The sequence below is a fragment of the Phyllostomus hastatus genome, unplaced genomic scaffold (assembly GCF_019186645.2).
Source record: "Phyllostomus hastatus isolate PE091 unplaced genomic scaffold, TTU_PhHast_1.1 phas_contig_38, whole genome shotgun sequence".
Lineage (NCBI taxonomy): Eukaryota > Metazoa > Chordata > Mammalia > Chiroptera > Phyllostomidae > Phyllostomus > Phyllostomus hastatus.
Window position 1 is genome coordinate 27,846,746 of NW_025333869.1, and position 25,392 is coordinate 27,872,137.

General features: G+C 40.5%; 1 protein-coding gene across 1 annotated transcript in view; it reads right to left on the minus strand.

The window, feature by feature from the left end:
• TET1 (tet methylcytosine dioxygenase 1) overlaps positions 1-11,472 on the minus strand; it is a 100,178-nt gene extending 88,706 nt beyond the window's left edge. Inside the window, exon 1 of the mRNA XM_045842357.1 lies at positions 9,589-11,472. Coding sequence (XP_045698313.1) covers positions 9,589-11,472 — 1,884 coding nt within the window. The remainder of the gene's footprint in view (positions 1-9,588) is intronic.
• Positions 11,473-25,392: the final 13,920 nt, after the last annotated feature.

Genomic DNA, 25,392 nt, shown 5'->3' on the forward strand with positions numbered 1-25,392 from the left:
TACACCCTCCTAAAAACCTTGTACTCAAGTCTTCTATTTGAATTTGTTACAGATATCCTGTGATTCTAATATCTTTAGTACTTGAAAGTGACATGTACAGAATGAACTCTAAAATGTTTTAGGGTACTGTACTAGCTGCTAAGATGATATATTAACTACGTATGGGTTGTAATTTTTTTAAGATCGTATTTTTAGAGAGGGGAAGGGAGGAAAAAACAGAGGGAGAGTAACATTGACATGAGAGAAATATCAATTGGCTGCTTATTGCAGGCCTGCAAACAAGGACCTGGCCCACAGCCCTAGTGTGTGCCCTGACCAGGAATCAAACCAGTGACCTTTCAGTTCGTGGGACAACACCCAACCCAATGAGCCACACGTTAGGACTGGGATACATTTTTAAGAAACATTGGTGTGTGAGAAATAGACTAAATCTTACATTTTTTAAAAGATTTCATTAATTCCTTCAGTCAGTCATTCCTTCAGCAAACATTTGTTGAGCCCGCATGATGGGCTAGCACCCTGTAAATCCTGGGGTTGGGCTCTAGAAGCAATTTAAATATCTCATTTCTAATTACTGCTTTTTCTGCAGAGTACTATGCTTTTCTTTTAAAAAGTGACTATTAGTGGGACATAACTTAATCAGAAAAGAGCAAGATTTCTCTTTTGTTGCTTTCATAACAGACATGAAGAACAGATGGTAACTAGCCAAGACTTTCTGGATAATATTCATGACTTGACCACTGAGTTTCATTGTCAAGGTAATGATATGAATTGCTTAGATTAGTTTGATTTATTTGCTAGTTCTGTCTTATTTTATTATTATAACAAGATCCCTCCTTCTCTCCTTCCTCTTAACAATTGCCTGGCATCCATCACAGAGCCACGAAGACTGACTACTTTATCAGGAGAATGACTTTTGAAGCTTTGAAACGAAACTCTTGAAACACTACTTGGGCATGAAAAGCCTAGAGGCTGACCAGCAATGACAAATGTGGAATTAAATTCCATATCAAAATAAAAATATGTAGCACACTACGGTGCTCACTACTACATAATAGTATCACTTGGATTATACTGATGTTAGACAAAGGTGTTAGCCAGTTTCACACACTTATTTCCTGAATGAGATGATATACACAAAATGGCAAGGTAAGATTAGAACCGCAGTAACAAGATTTTGGAAATTAACACCCACAGGTAAGAATCAATAAAGATCAGCATATAAATTATTGTTGACATACTTGGGATTTATGGATGCAGGGATCCTAGACCCCAAAGGCCCTTTTTTTCCCCCTTATGGTCAGCTCTGTGGTTAGGTATGCTACTGAAGTCTCAGTAGTGATCCAAAGAGATTCCTTAAAGGCATATTTAAGGACATATAACATCTGCCCTCAATTGAAGGAGTTGGTAGCAAAAATTTGTTCCATATGCCATATACAACATTTGCCAAAATGAGATCCGGCTGTGAGAAAACACCAAGTAAAGCAGTGGCTAAGAGAGGCTTGTCCCACCCCCACTCCCACTAAAATGGATAAAATAAAATGTGTGTCAACCAATTCTAAAATGCCATATCTGGAACTAGACTGTTATCACATTCATTATTCATAAGATAGTGGATAGTCAGTGGTTCATTTGTATCACATAATATTACTTTCAGCTTTTCAAGCACAACATAAGTAGCTACTACCATTTTTCAGGTGGAATTTGCATTAGCTAAGGTAGCATGGTAGTAAAACAGCATACTTCACAGTGTTACCTAGGACTCTGCTATTTAATCTCTGCTATTTAATCTAAGCAAACATATAATAACACTTTAATATTTGGGGGGAGGAATCTAATTAGACTAAATATAAGAGACTTACACTTTGGCAACAAGCTGCTCATTTAGTCATTCAATTAATGTTAATTAAATGTGTTATACTATACCAAAACATAAACCTAAAGTTATATAATGCAATATCCCACCCTCAGAAGCATACTATAAAAAACTAGACTTTGTTTTCTTCTATTAGTACATACTAAAAATTATGTTAGTAGAGTCTAGCTGAATAATCTATTGTGTCTTTAAAAAGCAATGCACTCTACTTCACTTCTATCACTGTTTAAAAAATAGGGTAATGCGTGTTTCAAAATGTTAAATTACAAATACACATGAGGAATACATAGCCAAGAGAAAATTCCTAGATGACTCTTGAATTATAAAAGTTAGTGTTTTAATTATCTGTATTTCTAAATGTGGAAAATGTTGAAATAAGCTTGGCAGAAAAATAACATTTTATCTCTTGGCCAAAAAAATCTCTGGAGAGACTATCTAGCCACCTTCTTGTACAATTAAAAGAAATTCAATCTTATTGTATGAGACAAAAATGCAATTCATGACCCAAAAAGTCAGTCAAGACTTATTACTTCTCCAAGAGATGAGTAGTTACACTTTGAGAAACAACATATGCCTTAAGGGACTAAGTACATTTTATAAAACAAAAAAATTCTAACAGCTCTGTTTCATCTAAGCATTAACAAAAAACTACAACAAAATATTAGCATTTTAAAACTATAAATGTATTTTCTCTTTCTCACTCCAACTTTCAATAAGTAAAATAATTTTAATAAGAACAAATACATAAAATATATTTGCTTACCAATCTTTAGGTATCAAAGCAAAAGGTCTTGAATCATCAATAATAGCATCAAATAGATTATTAAAAATGATATAAAAATATCAAATACTGACTTCCAGCCAAGATAAAGGCATAGGTAGACACACTGTGCCTTCTCACACAACTAAGATAGGGACAACAAAAATTTAGAAATAGAATAACAACCAGAACTGACAGAAAATTGAACCATATGGAAGATGGACAACCAAGAAGTTAAAATAGACACGTGATACAGACCAGTAAGGGGCGGAGTCCAGCGCCTAGAGCAGAGAGTGTTAGAAGGGGGGGTGGGGGGGGGTAAGGCATTGGGTCTCAAGACCGCAGCATGCGGACCCTGAGCACACAAGTGGCAGCTGACAGACCCCAGCGGAGGGGTGGCAACTGGCACACCCAGCGAGGTAGGGATCATGAAGCAAGGCACTGCTCGCAACCCAGGACCACAGTGCTGGGAAATAGAGCCTTGGGGCACAGATTGAAAACACCTGTTGGAGTTGAGGAGCAGGGAGAGACTCCCAGACTCACAGGAGAGGTCCTTGGAAAGTCCCACAGGGCACACTAGCCCACCCACACAGGAATTGGCACCAGAGCGGCCCAGTTTGCTGGGGAAGCAACGGAAGGGACTGAGATCCCACGGAGAGTGGAGCAAACACCATTGCTCCCTCTCAGACCCCGCACCACATACAACATCACAACCCAGTGACTGGGGTGCCCTGTCCGGGTGAACACTTAAGGCACCGCCCCTCATACGCAACAGGCATGACCAGACCAAAGGAAAAAAAAAAAGATGGCTCAAACAGAATTGAAAGCCCCACAATCAGTACTTTTAACTGACTGAGAAATAGCCAACCTATCAGATGCACAGTTCAAAGCACTGGTGATCAGGATGCTCACAGAATTGGTCAATTTTGGTCTCAAATTAGGTGAAATAAATGAAGGCTACAATAAGTGAAGTGAAGAAAATGCACAGGGAACCAATAGTGATGGAATGAAAGCTGGGTCTCACATCAATGGAGTGGACCAAAAGGAAGAAAGAAACAACCAAACAGAAAAAAAAGAAAGAAAAAGGAGTTCAAAAAAAATGAGGAGAGCTTAGGAACCTCCAGGACATCTTTAAATGTTCCAACATCCAAATTACAGGGATACCAGAAGGAGAAGGGGAAGAGCAACAAGTGGAAAACTTATTTGAACAAATAATGAAGGAGAACTTCCCCAATCTGGCAAAGGAAATAGATTTCCAGGAAGTCCAGGAAGCTCCGAGAGGCCCAAAGAAGTTGGACCCAAGAAGGAACACACCAAGGAACATCATAATTACATTAGCCAAGGTAAAAATAAAGGAGAGAATCCTAGAAGCAGCAAGAGATAAGGGGACAGTCACCTACAAAGGAGTTCCCATCAGACTGTCAGCTGATTTCTCAAAAGAGACCTTACTGGCAAGAAGGGGCTGGAAAGAAGTATTCCAAGTCATGAAAGGCAAGGACCTACATCCCAGATTGCTCTATCCAGCAAAGCTTTCATTTAGAATGCAAGGGCAGATAAAGTGCTTCTCAGATAAGGTCAAGTTAAAAGAGTTCATCATCACCAAGCCACTATTATATGAAATGTTAAAGGGACTTATCTAAGAAGATAAAGAAAAAACATGTATAGTAAAATGACAGCAAACTCACTATTAACAACCACACCTAGAACAAAAACAAAAAGAAACTAAGCAAACAACTAGAACAGGAACAGAACCACAGAAATGGAAATCACATGAAGGGTTAGCAACAGGGGAGTGGGAGGAGGAGAGAGGGGGAAAAGGTACAGAGAATAAGTAGCATAGACGGTAGGGAGAAAACAGGGGGAGGGCAAGAATAGTATGGGAAATGTAGAAGCTAAAGAACTTATGACACATGGACATGAACTAAAGGGGGTGAATATGGGTGGAAGATGGTGCACAGGGTGGAGGGGAATGAAAGGGGGTAATGGGACAACTGTAATAGCATAATCAATAAAATATATTAAAAAATACCAAATACCTAGGAATAAAAATAGGACTCCACATTGAAAATTATAAGACATTATTGGAAAAATTCAATAAGGCTTATATAAATAAAAATATAGTATAGCATGATTTGTTTATCAGCTATACTTCAATTTAAAATTAAAAATTTTTTAAATATGTATACAACAGTCATCGACAGGAAGGTTCAATATTGTAAAAATGTCAAGCTCTCCAAATTAATATAAACATTCAATGTAATTACAAGAAAAGCCTCAGCAAGGTAGTATTTAGGTGGAAATTTACAAACTGAAATTTTTTTATTGAAATTCTAAGAACAACAACAAAAGAAAACCAAATCAGTATGGAAAAATAAAGCTGAAGGACCAGTTGGTAAGACCTGGTAAATAAAGACAATGTAGACATGAGGGCAGACAAAAAGGTTAGTAAAGCAGAATCTAGGAACAGATCCCAGAAATAATTAATCACCTGATTTACGACCAAGGTGACCCTGTAGTAACAGAGAAAGGATCGTCATTTTAGTAGTAGTGCTGGTCAGGTAGGTATACATATGAAAAATAATGAATCTTACATATGAAAAATAATGAATCTTGTCTCCTATCTCACACCATACCTGTAAGTCAATTCCAGATATATTGTGCATCTAAATATGAAGAGTTTTAAAAGGTAATTTTTTTAAGAACAAATGAGAACACTTTCATGACCTGGAATTGGCAAAAAAAAAAAAATAAGACAAATTTTTCTTAAAGAGGACATAAAAAGATACCATAAAGGAGAGGACTGGTAAATTGGACTGCATTAAAGTTAAGAATTTCTGTTAATTAAAAAGTATGATTAAGAATGAAAAAGATAAAGATATCAGTGATTACATATTCAACAAAGGATTTCTAGCAAAAAATCATAATGAATTCATAAATCAAAAATAAAAGGGAATCCTGCACTGTGATCTTTTAAAAATCTTCCCTCAACTCATGAGTTTAAAAAGAAATTAAATAAATATTTTGGTAAGAAAACAAAAGGCAGAAGAACCAACTTAAAAACAAACAAAAGACTTAACAGGCACTTCAAAGACAATATCTAAATGACTAACACACATGAGAAGTTGCTCAGTGTTGTTAGACATCAAGGAAATACAATATAGGGTACTACATACCCCACAAAATTAAAATAAAACAAGCACAAAAATAGTGTTGGTAAGGGTGTGAAGCAATGGAACTCTCAAAACCTCTGATTAGAGTCATAACTGGAACAACTACAGCTGTCTGCTAATATATACAAAAGCTAAACCGTGCATATTCTATGACTCAGAAATTCTACTCCTAGGAATATACTCAACAGAATGCATACAAATATTCAAAGACATTATGATAATGTTCATAATAGCACTACTATTAACAGTATGTACTGTGCCATATACATACAATGGAATCCTACACTGCAATGACAATGAATATCTATAACTATAAGCAACATTGTAGATAAATCTCATAAGCATAATATTAAGGGAAAAAAAGGATTATCAACTATCTCTTGCTCTCTTGGAATGAACTCCCTCTGAGAGCCCATGTTCACTGCTACCTCTCAGTGGGTATATCTACCACCAGAGTTCAGTAAAAGCACAACCCAGTACATTCTTCAGAATCAACTTTGTCAGTGGTAAGGGTAACTTTGTGGGGCAGGAGGAGAACAAGACAGAGAGAGAATATGAGTATCATGAAGTATAGGGAAACCCTGAAGTAGAAAACAAATTATATTTTATTTATATATTTAATTTTTTACAGAGTTTAACAATAATATATTAAAATTACTGTTAATAGTAATAGTACTGTATATATAAAATTTAATATAGTAAAATATTAAAATTGTATTTGATATGAAGAACATAACCATTTTGAAGAGTAACAATGGTGTGAGAAAGCCTGAGAGAGAACCACTTTAAGCTGACATTCCAGTAACCATGATCACATCTATCATTAAGATCTTGCTTTCTGCCCTGGCTGGTGTGGCTCAGTGGATTGAATGCCAGCCTGAGAACCAAAAGACTTGTCACCTGTTCAATTCCCAGTTGGGGCACATGCCTGGGCTGCAGGACAGGTCCTCAGTTGAGAGGTGTGCGAGAGGCACCCGCCCATTGATGTTTTTTCTCCTTCTCTTTCTCCCTCCCTTCCTCTCTCTAAAAAATAAATAGAATCTTTAAAAAAGAATCTTGCTTTCTAAGTATTATCCACTAAAAGGAACTCCCTGGGTAAGTAGCTGACATCAGGTCTGGAGGACAAAACGCACAAAAGCCTAGACCACTTGTTTCAGAAAATAAAGACTTACTCAATGAATGGTTGAGGAGCTCCTTGACCAAACTTGGGAAAATTTCAGCATCAAAATGAATCGTGATAGCCCTGGCTGGTGTGGCTCAGTGGATTGAGTGTAGGCTGTGAACCAAAGGGTCGTCAGTTCTGTTCCCTATTAGGGCACATGCCTGAGCTGTGGGCCAGGTCCCCAGAAGGGGGCGTTTGAGAGGCAACCACACATTGATATTTCTCTCCCTCTCTCCCTATGTTCCCCTCTCTCTGAAACTAAATAAAAACCTTTAAAAAATAAAAAGTACCATATTTTTGTACTATAATGGCACATTTACTTCAAATTAGGTTTTAGAGGAGGAAAATAGGAAAAAAATTTTTGAAGCAAAAAATGTGGTTAAAAAAGTGCGTCTTACAGTCTGAAAAATATGGTAATTAAAAAAAAAAAAGAAATCATGATAGCCCTGCCCAGGAAGCTTAGTTAGTTAGAACATTGTCCCGATACACCAAGGTTGTAGGTTCAGTCCTGATCAGGGTACAAATAAGAATAACCAATGAATGCATAAGTTAAGTTTAACAAATCTCCCCCCCCCCCACTTCTCTCTCCCTCCCTCTTTCCTTTTCTTTCTCTAAAATAAAATAATGATAGTAGGGGATTATAACCTTTTTAATATCATGAAACCTATAAATTCATATTGAAATAAATAGTAAACAAAAGGAAAAGCTTTCCCTTAAACTAATACATTTAAAAGAAATCATGAAAATGGAGAATTACTATTTAACAACCCATCAGGCAAAAGTCACCAGCGAATGCTAAAACCAGGGAGTGAAACTTCTGAGGGGCAAAATAAGTAAGCTGCACTTGGCAAAAAGTAGCAGAGTCATAAAAGATAAAAACTGAGGAACTGTTCGAGGCCAAAAATAAAGATAAAAAGAGTACATTGTATGTTGCCATTGATATCAAACTGTAGGTCATATAAACTAGTCCACAGTGACGGAAAGACAGTGTTTGCCAGAGGGGAAAGGGTGAGGGAGGTGGGGGGCGGGCATGAAGAAACTTTTAGCAGTGACAGGCTATCACTGTGATGACTGTGGTGATGGTCACATAGTATATACATGTGTCATGCTTATCAAAGTGTATCCTTTAAATATGTGCCGTTTACTCTATGCCAATTTTCTTAAAGTTTTTAAAATTTGAGGAACTGTTCCAGATTAAAGGAGGCCAAGAAGACATTTTCTTTTAGAGGAAATATGAATAAAAGCTGATGATTAGATAATAATGGTTCAATATTAATTTCCTAATTTTGATAATAATTTAAGAGAATATCCTTGTTTTTTTTTTAAAAGAAATATACTCTTATTCTGGCTGATGTGGCTCAGTGAATTGAGCACGGGCCTGCAAACTAAAGGGTCATCAGTTCTATTCCCAGTCAGGTCACATGCCTGGTTTGTGGGCCAGGTCCCCAGTGGGGAGCACATGAGAGGCAACCACACACTGATGTTTCTCTCCCTCTCTTTCTCTTTCCCTTCTCCTATCTAAAAAAATAAAATAAAATAAAAAAATAAATCTTAAAAAAAAAAAGAATCAAGTTGGAAAGGTTGATTGAATTTTAGTTCTGAACACTTAATCTCTTATCATACCTTAGTCATAATAAACAAAATATTAACTTCAAGTGAATGAGCTAAAAATCATAAAACACCATAACTGACAGGTATTTTAAAGATCTGAAAAAGCAAATTTGAGCATTACTCAAGCTCCATAAAATTCGTTAAATGAAGTCTAAGTTAACCAATACTTTTATTACCTCAGGTTCACAAAATATAGTTATGAGAACTGATGTTTATGCAACATAAGGAATATTTGGAGATGTAGGATTCCCTGAATCAGGGAGGGACAGGAGATGCCATCTGTCTTTGTTGCCCAGGCTAGTACCCAGTGGCTATTTCACAGCTTCAACCCTACTACTGATCAGCATCAGAGTTTTGACCTACTCATTTCTGCCCTGGACTGATTCACCTTCCCTTTAGGCAACTTGGCGGTCCCCCACTCCTGGGTGTCATCATACTGATGCCAAACTTAGTGCAGGCACTATAGCCCAGCACTCCTGGGCTCAACAGATCCTCCTGCCTCAGCCTCCAGAAAAGCGGGAGTTACAGGCATACCAACTGTGCCAGGTTCCACTTCTAATTACCCTTTAACCCCAACAACCATGTGAGATAAATACAAGAGAGAAATTACTTGCTAAAAATTGAGAGAAAAGCTGCAAGGAAGTTATGAGTTTATTCCATTCTTAATTTTTTTTAATCTGTAACTTCCAAAACAGACACATACTTAGCCAAAATGAGGTGTGATGGAAATATTTGCAAAAAATCACATTTCATTCATACAATTTCCCTGTTTCCATCAAATTCTATAATAAAACTATTAGTTCCAGTTTCTCAAGCAAATTCTAAAAATAAGCTCATGTCAATGAACAAGACATAGTGCAGGTAGGTGCACAAATTTTTATAGAAAACTTTAAGCAACATTTTACACCACAGTAAAAAGAGTATGATTGATGCTGAAGCAAACTGCTTCCACACAGACCACTCTCTCAAGTCCCACTGGTGTCTCCCAGGCCCTTGTGTATTTACTCACCTTCAAATGCACAGTGACACCTGGTCTTTTCTTCAGTTCCTCGCATTTTCTCTTCTTACAGATCTGGTGGCTATATCTTCTGTTCTGGCAGTAGGTGCATTCACCACAGTTCTTCTTCTGCTGGCAGGGCTCGCAGACTCCACATGGTTTTCGTTTCTTCTTCTCCGAAGTAGGTGGCAAAATTGTGTAGGAAGAAGAGGTGCTGGCAAGTGACACGGGCCTAGACACCACTGTGGAGTCGATCTGGGAGCTCCCTCCTTCCGATATGCCGGGACTAGCCTGGGAGTATTGGACAATTCCCTGTGAGGCATAGCTGAGTCCTCTCTCAGGAGCTAATGTAAATCCCTGAGTGTCAGCTGGTAGAAAGCCTATATGAATTGGCTTCTCATTTTCTATACTGCTTATCGCAATTACTGGAAGATCCGAATTTATCTCTGAGTTTGATGACAGTTGAGTGTCACCTGAGCCCAAAGACAGAATCTGCATAGTATGATTTGAGACTGTATGCTCCCCTAGACTGTATGAAACAGTATTCTGGGGCGCAGGCCATTCCAAGAGAGCATCACAGGGATCAATTGAGTTCAGACCAGCAGGCATAAAGACAGGTGGGTCTGAGGTAGGATCCCCACCTATACCAAGGATTTGCTCATTTAGTATAGCACCAAAGACCTCTCCTTGGATTGACATAGCACCAGAAATCTCTGCTGGGTCTGGGGTCTCATCCAAAGTTTCTCCATGACCTGGGCTAGCATAGGGAACTTCCCACTGATGGGGGGAAGAGCTACCGGCCTGTCCTGAGATAGGGATGTTATCAGGAACTTCCTGATGATCTGGTGTAGCTTCGACTACCTCTATGCAATCAGGTTTAGCACCAAGGGTTTCTTCTTCTGAGTCTGCCAAGAGGAATTTTAAAAATGAGGTAGGATATATAGACCCACCAGTAGACAAACAGTTTGTAAGGTCCAATTCAGATATAACCTTATTAAAGCTGGAGGTGGGGCAATAATCACTTTCACTTTGGTTGAGATCCAGGTTAGAATCAGACAGCTTAAGAGATTTGACTTGTGAACCCAATTCTTCTAATTCAAAGCTGTCCTTCTCCTCAGAGGTAACCTCAAGGGCTGCCCTTTGGAGCAAAGGAGCACACAGAGTATCCTGAGCAAATATGCCAGGAGAATCACTGGTATCATCTGATGTCTCTTTAGGGGATAGTCCTTCACCATGTGTCCCTTCCAGTGCCCCAGAAAGGCTCTCTGCTGCAGGGTCACCATGAGTAGGAACATTTATTTCATAATCTTCAGGCCTTTGGGACCAAGACTCGGTTGTCCCTTGGCTCTCTCCTGTCACTAAAGATGCATCTTGTATGTCATTTAGATTCTCTGCATCAGGAGGACCTAGGGGGTCTTGTGTTGGGACAGAATCATTTTCCGAGTGTTTGACTCTGGTGTTAGAAAGCACCTTGTTATCACACTTTCGTTGCTTTTCTAAATTCTTAGGTGAAATTTTCTTAGGTTTGGCTATGGCCACTGGGGGTTGAGCAAGTCGCCTGGTAAGAGAGCTGCTTCGGAGAGTCATCGTGAACCCATTAGAAGTTAAGGACTCTGGGTTCTGAAAAAGAACCCCAGCCCTCCCTGAATTCATTCGAGCTGCTGCAGCTCTTGTCAGCAGGCTTCTGACTGGTGGTATGGGTGGTTTAGGTTCTGTTTTCTTCTTAATATCTCTTTCTTTCGTTAATTGCTTTATTTTTCTACCACTCACTGCCTTAACTGATACTATATATTTCTTGGCTGCCTTGGTTGTCTTCTTCGGTTGACTGCTTTTCTTTTTGTTTAAATCTTCCTTCTTGACTAGTTTGGAAGACTTTGCCTTTCGGGGTCGAGCCATAGCTGTGGAGTAGGAAAAAAATGAAAACAGCATGGGCAACAGAGCCATTGGTCCTTTGAAAAGTCTCACTTCTGAGGAGGATCTGGATGTACCATGATTGGCTTTGCTAGCCCAAGGTTTTGGTCTGAAATAATAACCAAAAGCCATGGGAAGTGAGCCTTTTCCCAGTGCATTTTCTCATTTGAAACAGAATATTTACCACTGATTATTATTTAATATTAGGGAACTGAGAATTTTTACTGGAAAAGAAAATTATAAATAGGAAAAACCTAAGATATTCTTTAAACCCTGTATTCACAATAAAGCTCCTCTAATTACCTATGGTAACTGATTAAGTTGAAGTTCTCTGAAAAAAGGGGTTTCTTAGCATTAGAAACCACACTATTATTGTTACATGGAGTGTAAAGCTCAAATCTCAATCTTTCCAAATTTGGGCACTCAAAATTATTTCTTAGTCTCTTTCCACAGCATATCACCACACAGGCAAAGGTATCACTTGTTTGACAGCAAAGATGGTCTAAAGCCAGAGGAAGAAGAAGAGGCTTATATAATCCAAGAAGCTCTACTTCTTGGAGATCCAATAATATTAAAACCACATTCCAGCTAAAAAATTTTGAGCTTTTCACATGCACCAACAATAGCATAAAGTCTAGGAAGTAGTATTAACAGATTAGGTTACAAGGAAGACTCACTGGTCCAACAAGTATCTATTGAGCACCTACTGTGTACAAGGAAGGCACTGTGGTTGGTGGGCAGTGCCCATACCCATAAGTGATGTGCCTCTTTTTCTCTTTCACCCGCCTTAACCCAAAGACTGCTGGTTCTGAAATCCTTTCTACCAGCGGTCCCAAAAGTCTCATGATGGATACCTAGGCAAGGAAATTGGAAATAAAGAGAAAATGAAATAATTAAAATAGCAAAGGATACTAGACAAGCAAGATAAACAAGAAAAGAGAAGGAAATGAAAGGGGCTGACCAACAGCCATCCTCAGTTACCTCTTCATCTCCTCGGATTGCGTACCCTGATCCCAAACAAGGCCAAGCTCACCATATAAAACATATCCACAGACTCTCTAAGGATCACAGAATCAACACTGACAACAGACTGGGTGATAATTTGTTAACAGGTGCCAGGTTGTTGGATTTGTGAGAAAGCATGGTGTAGGAGAACGGGTATGAAAAACTGGTCTGTAACAAAGTGATCATTAGTCTGTGGCAAAATCAGGGGGGAAATGATGCAGTACAAAGATTTTCATCAAGTTGAATTAGTTCATTTTAATTAACTCTTTTGTTCTGAAATTATGCCTTCCTATTTTCTCCTATTGAAATGTCCTCTTAAAAAATCTAATAAAAGTCTTCTCTTTTGTCAAAAGGTAAAGGATAAGCTTGTTTCTTTTGTTATTACTTGGCAAAGCAAAAATTTGACAGCTCTGGAATTCTGAAATTTTGCTTTTGGTTTTGATGTACTGACCTGCTGACCCAGGTAATGCTGGGGTTCACTGGCTGGTTTAGTGGCTTGAGCTGTGTCACAAAAGCCTTGAGCCTGAACCTGTGATGACCACCAGCTGTGTCCTTCAGCAAACCACTAAAATGAGTCGAGATTTCTGCACCTGAAATGAAATGGTTTTTTGAGATATTAGTAGGCTGCTACAGGGAAAGCCTAGAGGCACTGGTTTTATCCATGTGATACCTGAGGCTGAAGAGCAAAGTAAGGGAAGGTAGGGTAAGAAGGTCTTTGGAAGTATGCAGACCTGATTTTGATTTCCAGTTCAGAAACATTATTAACTGTGTAATTCTAACAAATTCCTTGGTCTCTCTATAACTTCAGTTTCCTTATGTGTAAATGGATAGGAAGCATGTAATACTAGCCTTCCTTGGTTACCATACGAATATAAGATGTTATGTATAAAGGCTTAGAACAGTGCTGGCATATTAGGCATTTAATAAATGGGAGGCTAAAAAAAAAGGACTAATTTCTAAAATACAAAAAAATAAGGGGAAATAGGCTACCTGGTAGTTATTATTATAGAACCAGCTTAACCCACAGTCTGCCAGATCTTGTAAAGCAAAATCTAGTTCTCTTGTTTCTGTTCCCACTTTATACACTGTAGGCCATACACTATAAGATCCCAAAGCATAGCATTTAGAGTCAAAGTGTTTTGCCTGTAAGAAAGACTTTTGAAGTAGACAGTAACGATAACATGAACCACAAGAAAAATAATGTTTTGATATATCTGTGTCAAATACAAACACTAAGCCAGAGAATACCTCACTTGAGTTCTTGGCATCTAAGCTTACTGTTTTTCCTTTTTCTTTAAAAAAAAACAAAACAAACAAAAAAAACTGTTTTGGCTCACATGAACTCTTTGGCTGTGAAAAATTATCAGATATTTTCTCTAAAGACCATTGTTTTTTTGTACCAACATTTTTAGAAAAAAAACATTCCAACTGCTATCTCCAGAAAGTCAGCAATCTTTGTCTTTTTTCAGATAATGAAAAGCAATCTATTCCATTCTGTAGAAATTCAACAATATCAATATTGGCTTTCTTTATCTCTTGTATCAAGATTATATTGCTAAAAATTTATGCCCTGGCTGGTGTGGTTCAGTGGTTTGAGCACTGGACTGGGAAGCAAAGGCTCACTGGTTAGATTCCCAGTCAGGGCACATGCCTGGGTTGTGGGCCAGGTCCCCAGTAGAGGGCACACAAGAGGCAACCACACATTGATGTTTCTCGCCCTCTTTCTCCCGTTTCTCCCCCTCTAAAAAATAAAAATAAAATCTTTTTAGAGATTATATTGATAAAAAATTATTAGGAGCATATAATCTAGGTATTGTAATCAGCCATGAAAATTAAAATTCCTTTATGAAGGCAAGTAATCTGGATAAGCCAGAGTGTCATGGGATCTGGTTTTGAAAGTACTTTATAAATCAATCTCTGTCTCATATATTCTTTTATATTTTTTAATTGAATTGCTTTAGAAATTCAGACTTGTAATTAAGATCATGTTTACCATTCAAATCTTATCTCCTGAAAAAGAGCCTGGGAAGGAAATGGAAAAGGTATGAATAACATGGATTGGAAGATGTGGCCTCTTTAAATGGCAACAGCCTTTTTATGAGATCATTAAAGAGGCCAAGGACCCCAGAAAAACGAAACTGCAAGGGGGAAAACCACTGGGTACCACCAAGCCAAAGAAACAGACAATCGCACACAAAATAAGAGCTCCTACAAGATTCTAATGTTATCACCCTTGGCTCCACTAATGAAACAGCCTTTTTAAGTGATTAACCAAGTTATCCCCAGAGCTGAACTCTGGTAGGAGAAACAAGATTTTGTTTTCATTTTTTTTTATTTTAGAGAAAAAAATAATTTTTTAAATAGGTCCATATTTAAATATGAAATTATCCCCACAAGATCTCCTTAAATTTATTTTCCTTAATGATTTGTAAATATTATCAAATGTTCTATTTCATTTTTTTTGGTATTTTTATTATAGAGTATTTAAGCCCTACAAAAAAGTACTTTTGCAATTGAATACTAATTCCATTTTCATTTCTGATGAAAACTGACATTTTGGTTATTTCTCAAAATCAGTTTTATTCTACCTCAGAATACATTCACGATCCTGAGTACTTCAGATAGCTACAGGATAACTCAAAGTAGAGAATAAGAGAACGATGTCCCTCTTATTAAGCTTATATTAGGCCCATGAGGGGAACCATATCTAATGAATTGACACAATCTTCTGAGTTCTTATTTTTCTAGAAAACAAAATGAAAACAAAAAAGATTGTAGGGTGTAGAATATTATTTAAACAAACTTTTTACCAGAGAGCACCAAGACCCCTAACCTACAATAAAAATTTTTCCTTCTAAAATGTCCTTGTGAGATAGGGGACTGGAATGTATGAGACCCAAAATATTATAGTCCAAGCACAAAGAAACCACTCAAGTTTGAAACACAGCCGACAATGCAAGCCCAAAGTAGAGAATGTATGAAGACTGGAAAAGTGGCAGGAACAGGCCATGGGGAGAATATAATAAACGTGGCCCGCGAAAGGATCTGCCCATTATTCATACATTATTTAAACTTACCTAGCCAAACAGGTCAACAAACAGGATCAGATTTTTGCCTCAACATTATTTGAGCTTACTAAGTAATCACAGTTTTTCTTTAAACAGAGCTTTTATTTTATTTTATTTTTTACAATTATTGAAGTAATCACCTTGCCTAGAAAAGGAAAAGCTGACTTCCTAAGTAGTAGCTGTTGTCTATAAAGGGCAATATTGTTAACAACATGTCAAAAAAGTCCTCTTCCACCTATGTTCCTCCCTCCTTCTGGATGTCCCCAAGTCCCCTGGGCAGGACTGGCTGAGATGAGGTAACCACCCAGTCTGCATGTCACCTTAAAATTATACTGCAATCCTTCTCACTACCAGCAGTGGCCAGAAAAGTGGTGAGTATTTGCATACATAGAGCTGACTGCAAAAGAAACACTGATTCATAGTTACTCCATTCAGCTCCTGGGAATTAAAAGACTACTGCCCTTGACTCAGAAATACAAGACTTAAAAACATTTCTTTTTAAAAGGCACCACCTGGCGTAGTTTCCTCCAGTAACTAAGTTCTACATCTGAAGGAAGAGGAGGTGGGCGGGTTGCCGGCTGTTCCTAGATAGTTTTCTATCACAGGAAGTGTGAGAGCCTTCAGCACGTGGAAAGGCTGTTCAAGGAAACTCACTAGAAGGCCAGCAGATTTAGTCAAAGGCTCCTTCCATATGTAAAACAACCCTGCTGCCCTGCAGAGAGCAAGAAAAAAAAAGGCCAAAAAGGGCCACAGAGAAGGAAAGGGAGAAAAAAAAATGGAGACAGAATGACCCTTCTAGAAACAAGAAAAGCATGAAACACATTGGGAAGCATTAGGAAATGCTTTAGAGGTAAAAGCATTAGAAAATGTGTAAAAAGGGAAAAAAAGGCCAAAGACTGAAGAAAGGGAAGAAATTTATAGTAATGAAACGAGAATATTAAAAAGAAAACTGGGTTCAAAACACTAAAGACTAAAGATAGAAAAACAGAGGAGGGAAAGGGAATGTAAGTTCGCGGAAGAGAAAAGAGAATTTTCAGTACGCAAAGAAGAGAGTGGGGGAAGGGAGACAAACCAGATAAGAGGAAAAGAACAAAGGGCAGAGACCACGGTGATCCAAACTCCGACCCATCAGTTCTGGTAGACCCGAGAGGAGTGGGAGTTAACTCTTTTTAAAATGGTTAGAGGGTGGACCCAGATTTCTAAGTGTGAGCTACGTATCTTCTCAACGAAAAAGGGACACTGTATGCTGCCTCCCATAGAACTTAGTTCTGGAATGTAAATGAAATCATAACATGGCATTAAACACTGTCAGAGGTTGACATACGACCTTAATAACATTCCTTCATTGGGGAGGGTGGGGACTTGTTTTTTTAATCAGAGTAGTCAATATCAATAACATCAGAAAAATGGTATGTTATCTCAGTCTATGCAATGCGGACAATCTCCAAATATCTCCTTATCTGCACACCTACATTCTTGCAGGCACCCCCCCCACCCCGCCCGTTTAACTGTACTCGTAAATTCCTGATATGCTCTAAATAACTCTGGCCCGAACTGGTTAACAGGCGCCTCTTCCGTATTCTTTTGAACATACTGAGGCATAAAGAAGGCAACATTTTTATTTCCCTTAGGATCGTTGGGCGGGGGAGGGGCGGAGGATGAGCACGCTCCGGTCCGGCTGCGGGCCGCCGGCATCCCCGCCGCGGCCGCCGCTCTGCGGCAGCCCCAGAGCGCCGCCCTCCTGCCCATGCGGGTGCAGCGCGCGCGGCGGACACGAGTGGTGCTCACGCTAATCCTTGCCTTGTTCAAGATCTTGAAGTCCTTTTCAAACATTTCTTCATAAATTGATCATGATTCCAATGGACTATGCGGGTCATTTTGTGCCCGAGAGTGGAACCGAGGAAGGAGGGAGAGGGACAGGGGTGACCTATGCAAGATGGTTAATCTGAGAGGACCAGTTGGGGGCGGGGGACAGACTCCTAGATCGAGCAAGTCTGGTCTACTGGCAATATATTAATTTTCACGAGGTCAGAAGTGCCCAACTTGGGTTTCCAATTCACGTGGAACCGTCACTGGGACCGGCCAGGAACTTCCTGAGCGCCTTCTGCAGAAGTGTGCGGTCCGGTCCGCACACAGGCTGTCGGGAAGCTCACGGCCGGCCGGGAGGGTGGGTGAGAGACGGAGGGGAGGGGAGGAAGAGAGGAGACGGGGAGTGGGGAGAGGGGATGAAAGGAAAAGGGGGAGCGCGAGCGAGGGATTTAGCCGAGTCCCAGCCGAGAAGGCAACCCCGAAGCGGCGCGTGCAGCGCGGCCACCGGGGCACCCGCGCTGCCCGCGTCCCGCCCTCAGGCCCGCATCAGGCCCCGCATCGGACAGCGCCTGCGGGCACTGCCGCAATGGCACTGCCAGTGCGTTCGGCAACCAGGGGGCCCTTAAAATAAGTTTTCTGATTTTTATTCTTAAAAAAAAGCCATTTCGATAAATCACTAATTCTATCCCCTATTCCCTTCTTCCCGGATCCGCACAACTTCAGGTAAAGTCCTGGCCAGAGTTTTGTCTCTGAAGCCCCTTCTCCGAAACGCGGAGGGGAGGCAAGCGCCAAAACATGTCCCCAGCGAGGTGGCCCCCTGTATCAGCATGGGGAGGGAGAAAACATTTGGGGGTACGCCTGAGCACAGACACCACGGGTTCCCCGCCCGAAACTTAGCCTAATTTTTTCGCCTCCCCGAGGCGTCCCGACCTCCGACTTTCCTAAGAGGCGCCTCATTTGCCAGCAAGTTTGGGGACCCCTGCAGGCCACCCTTGCACTCCCCGCCCCAGGCCGGCTTTCAGGGGAGCCCAGGGTCAGAGTCCGAGGCATACCCTCTTCCCCCACCAGACCCCGAAGTAGGGACTCCGGGGCATTGTTTCCCACCCTCGACGAAAGGTCCCCAAGATACCTGGCAGTGGGGGGGTCTCTGCTGGGAGACGCCGCAGAGGACCCACAGACTCGGAACCCCAGCCGGTGTCCAGGTTGAGCGCCGCAGGTCGAGGGCAGCGGAACGCCACCCCCCGCACTGCCTTCCGGAGGCGCGGGGTGCCGCTACCCTCTGCCAGCGTCCCAACTCACCACTGACGGGCTCGCTCGGGCTCCGAGAGCAGCGCACGTCCCCCCAGCTCCAACCCGGCTCCACTCCAACCCGGCTCCAGCCCCGCACCAGCCCCCCGAGCAAACTTCCCAACTTGCGCAGGTTCCCACCACTGTAGAGTTGGGGGCCCTAGCGGGCGCCAGTGGCACGAGGGATGCAGGCGGCCCGGGAGGGATACCTACCTACCGGATCCCGGCACGGTCAGGATGCGAGACCTCTGGGTGGGAGGCTGCTTCCCAAAGGTCTGAAGTGAAGATGAGGCAGGTATAGTTTCATGATTTGGGCGGGGCAGGGGCGCGTCCCAGGGGGGCCGACCCAAGAGCAGAGAGGTTAGCCACAAAGCCTGGCTAGAGCGGTCTGCCCTGCCCCTCCCCTCCAGGTCAGCCCCCCGGAGCTGCAGTGTCTCCCTAGGACAGACCTCGGGGAGTGAAGGTGGGGCTCTGCCTTCTCTAGACCCCGCACCGCTGTGCAATAGACAAAACGCGAGCTGGATTTCCCCAAACTGGAGTTGGACTCCCCCTCGACCCTTCCCCATCCCTTTCGCCCTCCTCCCCTCTTCCAACACTTCTTTTTTTTCTTGAGGTCAAAGCAGAGTTTTGGAGAGGGAGAGAGGTGTCTAGCCATTATCTTTTTTTGAGGGGCTCTTGGGCTGAGAGAAAAGTTGTAGGGTCTCTAAATTGAGTGTTTGTAGATACATAAAGGGGTGTCAGGTCAGAGATGACACCATTGAGCAACTATCTGGGTCACTAGCAATGGAAAACTGCCCTCAACACCAAAGGCAGAGATGCCAGAAGAAGGTTGTGTTCTCTTGACTCAGTGCTGGATGTCTGCAAAGGTCACCATAACATTTCTGTTAGTTCTTCGGCCCTGTGCCTTGGCGATGGTCTTACTTTATGGATGAAGAAATGAAGGTAGAGGAAGAAGTAGGTTTTCAGCATTAGGAGTTATAGCCACTGTCATTATGCCAAAATTCATTCTAGAGATCTGAATTTCTCCTGAAATGTGTGAGATGGCTGTGGCTTCTTGAAGCAGTCAGTCGTTACACAGACATGGGAATCCAGGTCTTTAATGGGGTCACACTGGTAGGGGAAATTGTGTTCCTGGAACTATCATTCTTCTCAGGTCAAACTTCAACTGAAGAGAAAAGAGTCATTCTATCACTGCCTTCTGCATCATTTTATCCCCATTCTGCACTTAATTTTTATTCTTTGTTATACTTCCTTTCATTCTTCTTTTGAGAAAGATCCTAGATTTTCAAACTTTCTCACTGATTGATTCACTTAAATATACATTAATTATCCATTTTAGAGAGAGGCAAGGAGAGAGAGAAAGATTAGAAACATCTATTTATCCTCACCCAAAGACATGCTTAATGTCTTTGACATGAAATATAGCAATCAGGACATTGATTTGAGAGAGGGGAAGGGATGGTAGAAACATTGATTGGTTGCCTCTCCCAGAATGTGCCCTGACTACACCCACAACCTAGGAGCCTCCAACTTTTCAGCTTGTAGGATGACACTCTAACCAGTTGAGCTACACTGGCCAGAGCTCATTGGTTGATTTCTGTACAAGTCCTGACCAGAGAAGGAACCTGCAGCCTTGACATATCATCAGGTAGAACCTCTAACCAACTGAGGTACCTGGCCAGGGCCAAACAAATTCTTGACTTACGAACTAGACATACAGTGCTAAATAAAATTTGCCTTCTACCCAAGGGGAACATACATTGCAGGTTTGCAAGCAAACCAAACTAATGACTACCCTACTGTGTTTCCAATGCTACAGTCAGATTAATACCTTTGTTGGAAAAGTCAGAAACATAGCATTTGAAATAAATCTTACCTGCAAAAACGGACTCTTCTTAGTCAGTGTTTCCAAAGGCCTAATTGTAAATACCTTGTTAAAAACAATTTCCTTAGATTTAGATGAAAAGAATATTGGGAGAGTTTCAGTCAAAACTTGATTTTCATAAAGAACAAAAGGGAAAACACTATCATGAAACAGCAATATTCTGGCTTTTTCAATTAATAAAAATGATTCAATTTCAATTTCAAAGTACTGAAATAGTAAAATCACAAAAACTGTCCTTGGTAATACTCATTCTCTTCATTTCACAAATGTTAGTTCAGTCTGTGCTATGTACCAGGCACTGTTCTAAACTCTGGGGAAACAGCAATTAACAAACGGAAACCTCTGTGCTTGAAGTGGGAATGAGGGGACAGAAAATAAAGAGGGCACATATGTCAGATTGCTACAGTCAGAGGTAGAGGGGAAAGCAAGAAAGGGGACAGGAGTGCTGGGGAACATTGAAATTTGAAATATAGCAATCAGGACATTGAGTTCATCTGAAGTTGGGAGTTTTTTATGCACAGAAACCAGCAAGGGCAAAGGCCCTGAATGTGGGATTGTGCTATTTCAACAGTAAATAGTTGTATTATACAACAATTAGTTGAAATACAACTATTTCACAACAGTAAAATATTGAAACTGTCTATCAGTAAAAAGTGGAAAAGATTGCTACCACTGGCCAATTTTTGGATAATTTGGAGTTTGGAAAAGAAATTTAGCTTGGAAAAACGAATTTGGGAGTCATCAGTGTGTAGCTAATTAAAGTCACCTTGGTATCTGAGTCTTAAACACAGCAACATATGGGTCTGATATTTGTAATACAAATGGAAAGTTTGAACAAGTGACGGAAAACAATAAAATGAGATGTCTACTCAAGCAGAAGTATAATTCTTTCCATATTTCAATATCAAAAAATAAATGTTAAGTAATTTCCCACTACCTTTACAACTACTTCTCTTCCTTATTAACAAAGCAAGAATACCTGTCTTATTTCTAATGCCTGTCTAGAAAAGAGATGTGAAATATACATAATATGGGTATTGGAAGAGTGCTTATCAAACTTCCTAACGATATAACTCTAGTTTTATCTTGGCTGCCTTGCTTCCTAATTACATTGTGCAGTGCCTTAGGAAAAAAATAGATATACTCCCTTCAAACACACACATATGCGCACACACAGTATCTCTTTTCTAAAAAATATAATTTCCATTGACAAACATTTAAAAATTTGGCAATACTAAGTGTTGGTGAAAAACTCTTATACATTCTGGAAATACAAATGGTACAACGTGAAAGGAAGATAGACTCATTCTCCATAAGGAGATCAAGGATGTAATATTGTAATATGTATGGTGCCAGGTAGGTACTGGAAATATCAGGGGGCACACTTTGTAAAGTATGTGCTTATCTAACCTACTATGCTATACACCTAAAACTAATATAAAATAATACTAAAGGTAAACTGTAATGTTAAAAAGTATTTAAAAAGGAGATCAGGGATGGATAGATAGATAAATAGAGGATATATTAGTGGTTAGGAAAGAATTAGTTGTCCCTTGGGGATCTGGCACAGCACAATCTGCATCGTCATAGGGGATAACAGGGGAGGCTGTGCAAGAGAAATTTGCAGTAAGAGTTTAGCAGTGGAAAAGATTTAATGCTGTCATTTCTGCTAGAAGTCCAGTAAAGCAAGAAAAACTTAGATTAAAAACAAACCTAGGACTTCTGATCAAGATGGTAGACATGGCTCACTTCTTCACACAACCACAACAAAAGTACAACTAAAATATGGAACATCCATTGCTCAGAACTGATACAAAATTGATTTAAGTGGAAGTCTGACAACTATGGAATTAAAGAAACCATATCCATCAGACTGATCTGGCAGACTGGTGCATATCTCAGATTCCATTAAGCTGACTAACACTATTTGACCCTCCATGGAGATCCCCAGAGACTCTACCTCACCTAACTACTGGCCCACCCAAGCTGCTTTTCCATATTAATGGCTGGTCTTGGTTCATGCTTCACAACATCCTAAATCCTCTCACATGAGCAGCAGCTGAACTCAGTGAACCCCAGACCCTGATCTAGCAGCCTAGATTCAAAGCTTGGCTTCATCTGGGAATCTCCAAGCCCAGCACAAGTAGCAGCCATCCCAGTTCACTTTATAACCCAGGCAGGGTGGTCCCAGGAAAAAACACAGGTGGGGTTTGATCTTGGCATACACCACCCAAGAAACCCCAGGGTCAGCACATCCAGTGCACAGCTACAGACCATATTGGAGAACCAACACCCTGCCCCTGCATAGCTGGTCCTCCATGCGGGGTGGAGGTTGGTGGTAAATGGTCACAGCTGACTGGCCTGGGTAAATCTCTCTCAACTGATCTGCCTACAGCAACCAAGACTCAACTACAAGAGGAGGGTATACCTGAAACCAAAAAAGACACCAGAGTTTGGCTGCCTGTCACCACCAAACCCAATAAGCAATGACAGCGATTAAATCTTTATAGGTGCTTTATTAAGATGGTGGGCAATTTGAGAAGATGGTGGGTTCATGCCCTAACAGGCCATCTTGTATTTTCTTTCCTGGCCAAAGTTTTTAGAACAGGGAAAAAACAAGGTGCAATGAGGGGTTTTGAAATTCAGGGAGGGACAGGTAGAAAAAACTGCAACATTCCTATCCTGGGTGGTTAGCTGTTCCTAAGGTCAGGTGGTTGTTTGCCCCTCCCTGAAACACAATAGTCTGGATGCCTCCACTTGTCCCCAGGCGGTGATCTTTAGCAGTGCCCCAAAAGGTCAGCTGTTTTCCCAGGAGCCAGGGTGGGCCTTATCTGTAGTTTCTGAAATAAAAGCTTTAACATTTACAGTACTTGCTAGGCTTATAACTATTTACCTTAAACTAAAATTTTCCAACTCTTAAGTCCCCTATCATACTCATCCCACACACAAGGCACACCTGAGTACCCAGCTCAGTTGATAGGGGAGGCTATCCCACTTGACCCTATAGGACACTACTACATTAGGCCACACTACCAAGACACAGAGTCAAAGCAGCTCTACCTAATACATAGAAACAAACACGGAGGCTGCCAAAAAAAGAGACAAAGAAACATGGCCCAAATGAAAGAACAGATCAAAACAACAGAAAAATAGCTAAATGAAATGGATATAAGCAATCAGATACAGAGTTCAAGACACTGGTTATAAGGATGTGCAAGGAACTTAGTGAGGACCTTAACAGCCTAAGAAATATCCAGTCAGAAACAAGTGATACACTAATTGAAATGAAGAACAGTTAATAGGAAACAATGGATTCTTGAAGCCAAGAATCAGACCAATGATTTGGAACATAAGGAAATAAAAAACAACCAATCAGAGCAACAAGAAAAGAGAACCCCATGAAAACAAGGGTAGGGTAAGCAACTTGTAGGACAACTTTAAGCAATCCAACATTCACTTTATAGGGGTACCAAAAGAAGAGAAACAGTAAGAAATTAGAAATCTATTTGAAAAAATGAAAGGAGATTTCCCTAACTTGGAGAAAATAAACATGCATATCCAGGAAGCACTGAGAGCCCCAAACAAGATGGATGCAAAGAGGCCCACTGCAAGACACATCATACTTAAAATTCCAAAGGTTAAAGATAAAGAGATGGGGGGTTAGGAATAGGAGAATGGGTGAGAGGTGAGGGAATTAAGTAGTATAAATAGGTAGTTACAGAATAGCCATGTGGATGTAAAGTACAGTAGAGAAAAGGGAGTAGGCAAAGAATTTACATGCATTGACTGTGGACTTGAACAAGGGTTGGGGGATTACCTGAGGGAGTGGGGGGTGCTGGATGGAGGAGGTAAAGGGAAAATCAGGGCGACTGAAGTACCATAATCAATAAAATATCACACACACACGGGAATTGGCAGAGAATTTGCACTGAGCAGGAATACAGTAACTGGCATTTGTTGGTCAATTTACTGACACAGACCTAAAATCTCTTTCTCCCTCAAGTTTCTAAACTGATTCTGAAGATTGTCAAGAATACATGGGTTACATACAACACAAGGTATGTACAAACCAAAAAAAATACCTCAGAGGAGGTGGAAGAAAGAGGAAATCAAGTCAATATTCTGAGGGAGAAAAAACTTATTGGTTTCAGAAGGAGGTGCAAAAATTAGCCTATCTTGACAATAGAGCATGAAGATATATTTTTAGGTATGATGATGAAATGAGGAATTTTATATTATAGTCTATTTTCAAAAGGAGCAGACTCCAAAACAAGACCTGAGTGAATAGCCAAAGTGAGTCTGTTTCAGTGCAAGCTCCATCCCTGTCCCTCCCCACCCTCAAAACACCTGCACTTTCTATAACAAGATTAGGCCATTCTCTCCATTTGTGCCTTATCTTGTAATTTCAATGGTAATTTTCCAATCTAATAATTCAAGCTGTCCGCTCCCAAATTCAACCTGGACGCATCCACAGCTGACCTCTATATCTGCATTATCCATTTTCTCAACTGCTTGCACTTGAGAATTCTGTTGGAGCCTTAACCAGCTTCAAAATCTTAAGACCTAAATAGGCCTGAGGTTTTCCTCCCTTCCCTGCCCTTCTTTACCTGAAACTTCTTCCCTATTTTGTGGCTGTGTTTTAACTTGTGCCATTGAGACCACAGCCTCTTTTAAATGCTACTTTATTTAAACAGCCTTTACTTCATGAATGAGATTTTCTTTTTAAGCATCTTCAGTCTTTTCTTCATTAGTCCCTTCCTCTCAGCTGTGTAGAGGTTTTTATTGCTTCTCAGCAATCCTTACTTTGGGGGCTTTTTAGCCTCTCCCTTACATGGGATCTTTTCTAAATCT